Source organism: Littorina saxatilis, linkage group LG13 (assembly GCF_037325665.1).
Source record: "Littorina saxatilis isolate snail1 linkage group LG13, US_GU_Lsax_2.0, whole genome shotgun sequence".
Lineage (NCBI taxonomy): Eukaryota > Metazoa > Mollusca > Gastropoda > Littorinimorpha > Littorinidae > Littorina > Littorina saxatilis.
Window position 1 is genome coordinate 35,981,332 of NC_090257.1, and position 8,243 is coordinate 35,989,574.

Genomic DNA, 8,243 nt, shown 5'->3' on the forward strand with positions numbered 1-8,243 from the left:
GTGGTGATACGTGCTCACGCGCCGGACCGGACATACGCCACACTGCATCTGTACAGAGTTGGTGACCTAGAGGTCATCCTCGATCAGATTGCGGGTACGTCAAAAGTGGTCATTTGTGACGTCAATGTTAATCTTGAATGACGATTATGACGCCAGTCTTGACCTTTTCAGCCAGCAAATCTCCTTTCCACAATTATATCTTTTTGTCATAACGACCTACCCTACACCCCCACACCTCGCACCCTACGCTCCACCTGTTCGACGACTTTTGGAATCACGAACGATGATTGTGACGTCAGAAGTGATGACGACCTTTTGGAGTAGTTGGATGTGTCGCTACAAACATTGCGTTTAGTGCTTTTAGTTATGCGCTATAGAAATCTTCTTAATAAATAAATAAATAAACTATACCGAATACCTGGAAGAAATACACAAATAAAATGGTACCTTGGCCCAGGGACAGGTACAAATGTACACAAAATGAGGCAAGACGTTTTATTCTGCGAAAGATTTTGACACATTGTACGTAGTTGAAAGAAAATATACACATTCAGAAATTTCTGACGTAATTACATGTAGTTGACGTTCTTTCAGCCAATGGACTGGAGTTGCACACGTCACTGCGGGTGCTGAACTTGACGTACATTTCTGCCCTGGGGGACTCTGGCAGTGCTGAGTTTCTTCATCATGCTGTTCTGTTCTGCGAGGATGTGAGTTTTGTTTCTGTTATTGGTTGCATTGGTTGAATTACACCACCCTACCCACACCCCAATGCCACAATCCACACCCCGATTTTCGTACTGTTAATTTTGTGTATCTTGCTTCTGCTTTTATAGACGAGTCTGTGTCATATGTATAGTACTTCAAAAGTATCTGTCTCCACCAGATTTGTTTGTATGCATGCAGAATAATGGTTAACTTTGTTAAACAACTTGCACTCCTTTTGCCCTTCCGAGGCATTTACTGGCTGTTTTCTTAATTGTAACCCATTTCTCGAATTTCTGTAATGGAAAAAAACATATGTGAACCAAAAAGATTGCAACCTATTGTTCTGATGAGTATGGAAGACGAATAGAGAATAAAGAGAGTAAAAATGGAATATTAAGTTACGTTTTGTCACAGTCTTGTTCAATCTTGTGATGTTGTCTTATGTTAGCTAATGGAGCTGTTTGGAAGTAAATCCGTATGTTACACCTCGCAAAACATGAAAAATATGCAAATAGCTGCGTAACATAGGCATGTGTATTTAGGGTCACCACCATAAGCTTGAGCTTGTTGTTGATCCTTAACATGTATTATGTTGAATTATCTATGAATTGTTGAATAAACACTGTTTAAACCATGTGTGTTTTGTGTGTGTGTGTTTTTTCAGTTGGAGGAGTTTTACAAGAAGAGCAGATATGCTGACCGTTTCGTGCAATGTGGAGTCAAAGCGTTCACGTGAGTTTGTTGTATTAAACTACTTATTGTCCTGTCCCCTTATTGGGTGCTTTTCTTTTTGATCACAGCTTTGATAACATACGTCACAGGGATAATAGACAGTCTTTAAAAAGGAAACATAATGATAGACAGACATAATAGTAATTTTCAGTAACCTTTTGTGTTTTTGTGGACAAAAAACGGTAAGTGTGTCAATGACAATTGAACAATAACGACAAACGTACTATAACCAGATCAAAGGAAGTAAAGTGTGATTTTTTAACAATAATTATTTATTGACCGTTTAACTTTCGAGTTATCATTAATATCTTCTTTCTTTTTCTACAGACCTCGTCCTGTCCAGGTGCACTTTTTCCTTGTCTTCAACGGGACAACTCTCAACGGCTTGACGTCATCGCACATTGACGTCATCAAACGTCACGCCAAAGAGGTAAAGGTTTATGCTAAACATTAGTCCACGTCGTCCTTCCGTAGCTTAAAGTTACTGAACTTGTCAAATCCAGGTGCACGGAGCCCCTGGGGCTTTTAGTCATACCTCAGGCAGCTATCCGTTAGAAGAACTACCAAGTTTCATTGACTTGCACCCAAAGAGTCAAGAACTGCAATTTTTTTACGAATTAATTTCGTACTCGGACCCGGCTGGTCTTGGCCTATTTTTGGATCTAAATTTAGATCAGGCAGATCACCACATCATGCACAAAGAGACACGTCACTGGCAAACTATGTCAGACGTCATCATGAGGCCGGAATCACTCAGTTGAATCTAACTCCGACCAAACACCACGTAATATCTAGGTTAATTTATGTACTCGCGTGAACAAGAAACTGTCGAGCTTCACAGATGTCGTCGTTGGGTAGTTTTGGGTTTGTTTCACTACCATAGGAGGATTTTTGAACTGTAAATGCACTCAGCTGCAACAAAAACGCAAAACGAAGGCTGTGAGCTGCACTGTGCCTTTAATGCTAGGCTTCACGGAAGACGTAATGAGTTGATCGTGTCATGTATATTGTATCTGAAGGTCAACTTGAATTCCGGGTGGACAGCTTACCTCGTGGGCGATGTACTGGTTCTACCTGAAAATAGGGCCCACAGTGTCTACCCCACGAACATCACATTCACGTCAACCTCTACTCTGACGTCATCCAGTGAGATAATGTCTACATCTACAATCATTCTGATAGGAGGTAATTAAAAAATGAAAATAAACATGTGTTTTTTAAAAATCCTTTGTGGCCTGTCTAGTAGGCGTGTGTGCTAACATGACGGACTAGTTGATGGTTTTGGTCAACTGGAAGAATTAATGGACTGGTTGATTGATTGATTGCTTGAGTGGTGGAGGAGCAGCACAACAACGATGTTGATTAGAATTATGATAATGGATGAATTTTTACATGGGTGGATGGATGGATGGATGGATTGATAGATGATGGATGGATTGATTTTGAAAACGACGACTACGACGATGATGATGACGATGATGATGTATGACGTGCAGACATGACGAAGGCGACCATCACCGGTCACTTGTACAACTTGACGTTTCACGCGGATCTGTTGAACCGCAACAGTGCAAGGTTCAAATCCCTCGAAAAACACTTCTGTGATGATGTAAGTTGACTCTTGTCATTTGTTTTTGTTAAACTTTAATTATGAGAGCCTTTGTGGGAATGTTGCAAAGATTATTTTCTTAAGCACATTTCCCGAAATGGCCAAAAGCGTTTCGGCAATTTTGAAAAATGTTAAGATATGTACTTGCCGTCACCTTTTCCACACGGTTAAAAGGTTTGGCAGCTCTGCCAAAATGACGGCAAATTGTTCGCCGACTTAAACAAGAAATTCCTCCGAGGTAGGAAAAACACCCCCGTCCTTACCATTCTCACTGCCACCAACTGAGAAGGTTATTTCCCTTTGACCATTAATATGTCCCTCTATAAATCCTTGTAGAATCTTAATCCACCAATAACTCCCTAACCGTGTGTTTGACTGGTCCCAATTTTTGTAAGGACCGTCTCAGGAATGTATAGAACCTGTTCACCAAGTTTGGTGACGATCGGTCCGTTCATTCTTGAGATCTATATGCGAACACAAACACACAAACAAACAAACACATCGACCGAATCCTATACACACCCCTATACGGGGGGTGTAAATACGTTTAGGCGTTTTGGCGACTGCCGACGCCGAACGACATCCTCGCTTAATGTAATATACAGTGCTGTGGCAATGTTTTCAGCTTATTACTATTATTACTGTTCTATGCCGATGCTATTGTGAGTGTTCGTGGTACACCTGATGCTATTGTGAGTGTTCGTGGTACACCTGATGCTATTGTGAGTGTTCGTGGTACACCTGATGCTATTGTGAGTGTTCGTGGTACACCTGATGCTATTGTGAGTGTTCGTGGTACACCTGATGCTATTGTGAGTGTTCGTGGTACACCTGATGCTATTGTGAGTGTTCGTGGTACACCTGATGCTATTGTGAGTGTTCGTGGTACACCTGATGCTCAAAAAGCAACAAACAGCTGTCTGATTTTTTTTTAAACCATGAGAATTTGTCTTTGTATAGTTACTGGTAGGCTAAATATGCAAAATAATGGCGCTTCGTGTCTGTTGCATGTCGTATTTGTTGTATTATTGGTTTTTGCTTTACTGAGATGCACGAGTGATGACAACAAATCTGTCTGTGTGCGAAGTTCCTTTTCGTTCGTTTATTACACCCCAGGTATAGGGGTGTGTATAGGTTTCGCTCGATGTGTTTGTGTGTTTGTGTTCGCATATAGATCTCAAGAATGAACGGACCGATCGTCACCAAACTTGGTGAACAGGTTCTATACATTCCTGAGACGGTCCTTACACAAATTGGGACCAGTCAAACACACGGTTAGGGAGTTATTGGTGGATTAAGATTCTACAAGGACTTATAGAGGGACATATTAATGGTCAAAGGGAAATAACCTTCTCAGTTGGTGGCAGTGAGAATGGTTATTTCCCTTTGACCAACGGGGGTGTTTTTCCTACCTCGGAGGAATTTCTTGTTACAGGAGAAGTAAGAGAAACCCATCTTATAAAACGGCAGTGAATAAAAAACAAGGGACATGTTTAGCCAGTCTAAGGTTGATGTTGTTGTTATTGTTGTTATAGTTATTTTTGTTGATTTTTTGGGATTGAATTTTTGTAATTACATTTTCGTGATTATATTTGTTTGAATTACAGGTGAGTCGAGTGTACCTGAACAGCTTCTTGTTTCTTACCTACCGCGGCTGCCAGATTGAACACTTCAGGTAAAAAACGCGTCTATCTGTTGAAAGTTTTACAGTTCGAAAATAGCATGAAACGTTTTCATTTCAATAAGAAAAACACATCTAACGCACTAACGCGTCGTTTTACACTCGCTCAAAATAGGAAATCTGCCGGCCTTTGAATAATTTCACGAGTAACTCTTTTTGCTCAAAGGCTGCCATCCTTGGAATTGTATTGCCTATGTGTGGCATAACTTTCAGGGTAAGAACATTTTTGTGTCGAATTGGTTCGTAATGACATTTTATACGAACGGAATCACTATATAATTCATAATTGAAACCTACGAATAATTCGTTCTTCTATCACTTTCTGTGACCTCTATTTGGACATTATGTTCCTTACACGTGTACATTTGCAATTGTTCACCTTTTTCCAGTCCTTCTCCAAACGAGGTCAAATTCAACCTCTTCTTCGACGCCAAAGTCTCGAATGAACTGGAGTGGGGAATTACCTACGTGCTCACCAACGATTCTCCCAAGGTCAACCTGACCTTGAACGACCTACATTTGGTGGAGGTCCTTCACCTTGGTGACCTCTTCCTGACCTTGAGGGAGATAACCCTGGTGCCGACCCCTTCCACCTCACTTCCCATGCCATCAACATCCAGTATCAGCCCCACGACATTAACTTCGATGTCATCCACTCCCACTCCCACTATGACGTCAAGCCCTGATGTCGTCACTTCTACTGTCGTCTACCCTACGGGTAACCAACTCTTTTTTCTCTCTTGCAAGTGCTGTGTTGTTGACATAGTTCCTAACAAGAAGGACTGTAATTACTCACCATAGCATCGTCTATTCCAAAGAAGAAGAAGCACACCGTAGCTGACGCTTTTTTTTTTTTATCGTGGAGGAGGCTGACATCTATTTTATTTTATTTGAAAGAATATGACCACATTGCTGGGAAAGTTTGGTTGCTTCTTCACATTGGAAAGTTAGCAACAACAAGAATCGCGCTACACATTAACAGTTTGTTTGCGTGTCTTGGTGAAATAAGCCACTTCTGGCAGAATCACCGAGGTCAATTACGTGCCACGAAAGTGACATAAAGGGTAGGGACATGGATACCGTCTCTGAGACTGAGATCACACATTTTTTGTAAGGTTCTCTAGGGGTATCACATGACAATGCGATTTGGAGTGCATGGCAATACCCTCGCAAGAAAATGTGATGATGCGTGTACCGTGACATTGCAGGTACAAATGTGACTGTGAGGTATCCCTTGTTCAACTTCACCTACCTGGTTGATCTGGGGGACCCCCCTTCGGACACCTTTGAGCAATACCAGCGACTTCTGTGTCTGGAGGCGAGTACACAGCTGACATTCTTAACTGTTGTTGTTGTTGTTGTTGTTGTTGTTGTTATTCTTATTTTTTATGTTGTTGTTTTTGTTGTTGTTTTTGTTTTTGTTGCTGTTGTTGTTGTTGTTGTTGTTGTTGTTTTGTTGTTGTTGTTGTTGTTGTTGTTGTTGTTGTTGTTCTTCTTCTTCTTCTTCTTCTTCTTCTGCGTTCGCGGGCTGCAATTCCCACGTACACTCGTGTAATGCACGAGTGGGCTTTTACGTGTATATCCTTTTTTTTACCCGCCATTTAGGAGCCTTACTCTTTTTTCGGGGGATGCATGCCAGGTAATTTTGTGTTTTTGTAACCCACCGAACATTGACATGGATAACAGGATCTTTTCCGTGCGTACTTGGTCTTGTGCTTGCGCGTACACACGAAGGGGGATAAGGCATTAGCAGAGCTGCACAAAAGATGACCTGGTAGATCCGAAAAATCTCCACCCTTATTCCATCAGACGCAGACACAGCTCAGATTCGAACCCTGAACCTTCCACATACATGTCCTAGGCTGACACTCAAGGCCGACCAACATGGTTTTAGGGAACATGCGAGAGTGTGCAAAGGGGCTGGAAGGCCCATGATTGGAGGTTTGTTTTAATATGAAACAAGACAAGTCAATCAACTTTTTGTATTTGTTTGCAGGGATAGCGTTAACCAGGAAATTCCCGGTTTGAAAAATCTCGAAATACCGGATAGGAAATCGGCCACTGGTCACATATAGTGATATACGTGCAAGTTATTATGTCGTGTGAATGTTCATTTCCTGAAAATGATTATGTAATCACTGTGTTTTACATTTGTTTTTTGTAACAGGATGACTGTTTTTTTTCTGTGACAGCAGGATTCGCATTTACATTGTATTGAATTGTCTGTTTAGAAACTGGCTTGCGCGATTAATTTGTTTAACTGTGTCTTTCTGTAAATACTTTTGTAAACAGATTCAAGAAGTGTTCAAGGCATCTCGCATCTTCTACCTTTTGTATGATGGCTGTGGAATTAACAGCTTTGGGTGAGTGATATGTTGCCTCTTACGATAGTGGAGGAATATTACATAGGATGAGATGCGGTCCCAGAAACCCTCAGAGAGATAAATAAAGATAAGCTGGTGTGTGTAATGTGCGAGTACAAAGCACTGTACAGTTTTTTTATTTCATTAAAGTTTCATATCAAGAAAGGCAAAATATGTATGGCGTAACGTTCTTCACAATGAATCCCTTTTGGCAGTACGTTACGTACGTTACACTCAATAAAAGTCGTCCCATTAAATTAGCCAATCGTACAGATTTATTTCTATTCGACATGTACATATTTTCTGACATAAGTAGCATCTTGTATACGGTGGTGCCTCTCCCTAAAACGGAGGTAAATTTATTCATTCACAATTTGTCTTGATTCTTTTTAGATTTGACGAGAATGGGCTTCCATACATTGATTTTCACATGCTCTTCAACACCGGTTTTACTGACATGCTGTTCAAAACGACTGTCGACACGCTAGAGAAGTCACGTGTTCATCTCAACGTTACCGTAAATGGCACGAGAGTTATCGAGATCTTGCCTATCGGGGGTTTGTTGCTCATTTTGGAGAACCGCACTGCTTCATCATCGGCTATGACGTCATCCATGACACAGACAGTGGCACCTACGGACGTTCCCTCGACTTCAGTCACAACCACCTCCGTTAGATATGGTACTAACACTCATTATTTAACTGTCACACAAACACAATGTCAGAGAAACCATCCCACGTACCAGTCAACCAATCAAAAAACAAAGAAACAAAATATCCTATGTTTATGGCTCATTTTCTTGTGGGAAAACTATTGCTTTGAATTTTGTAGAAGGTGATTAAAATCAATACAACGCTGTGTGAAGAAGAAACCCCTATTTGGTGTGTAGCAATTTTGACAAGAATTTTGCGTTCTCAGCAAAATGATATCGACTTTATATCCTTGGAAGCTGGCCTGCTAACGACGTGAAATTAAGCAGCTTGTATATGTGTTTTAACATTTTACAGTGATAGACCTGAGTGTAAATCGTTTTAAGCATGGAGCGAGCCATGTCAAATGAGAAAGGAAACAATCTTGCATTGGTCTCGAATAGCAATATCAGCTGAAGAGACGACAACAAATAATAACCCACCAACAACCAACTTTTGAC

At 40.9% G+C, this 8,243-nt stretch overlaps 1 protein-coding gene and 1 long non-coding RNA gene across 2 annotated transcripts in view; both read left to right on the forward strand.

The window, feature by feature from the left end:
- The first annotated feature begins 1,372 nt into the window (after positions 1–1,372).
- Positions 1,373–2,619, forward strand: LOC138945615 (uncharacterized). The gene is made up of 3 exons (XR_011449052.1): positions 1,373–1,440; positions 1,768–1,870; positions 2,460–2,619. It is a non-coding gene; the product is annotated as an uncharacterized lncRNA (long non-coding RNA).
- Positions 2,620–2,938: 319 nt separating this feature from the next.
- The window catches only part of LOC138945878 (mucin-16-like), a 24,311-nt gene continuing 19,006 nt past the window's right edge, over positions 2,939–8,243 (forward strand). The window contains exons 1-6 of the mRNA XM_070317399.1: positions 2,939–3,049; positions 4,657–4,724; positions 5,120–5,448; positions 5,939–6,048; positions 7,023–7,093; positions 7,487–7,773. Of these exons, the coding sequence (XP_070173500.1) occupies positions 2,939–3,049; positions 4,657–4,724; positions 5,120–5,448; positions 5,939–6,048; positions 7,023–7,093; positions 7,487–7,773 (976 nt within the window). The remainder of the gene's footprint in view (positions 3,050–4,656; positions 4,725–5,119; positions 5,449–5,938; positions 6,049–7,022; positions 7,094–7,486; positions 7,774–8,243) is intronic.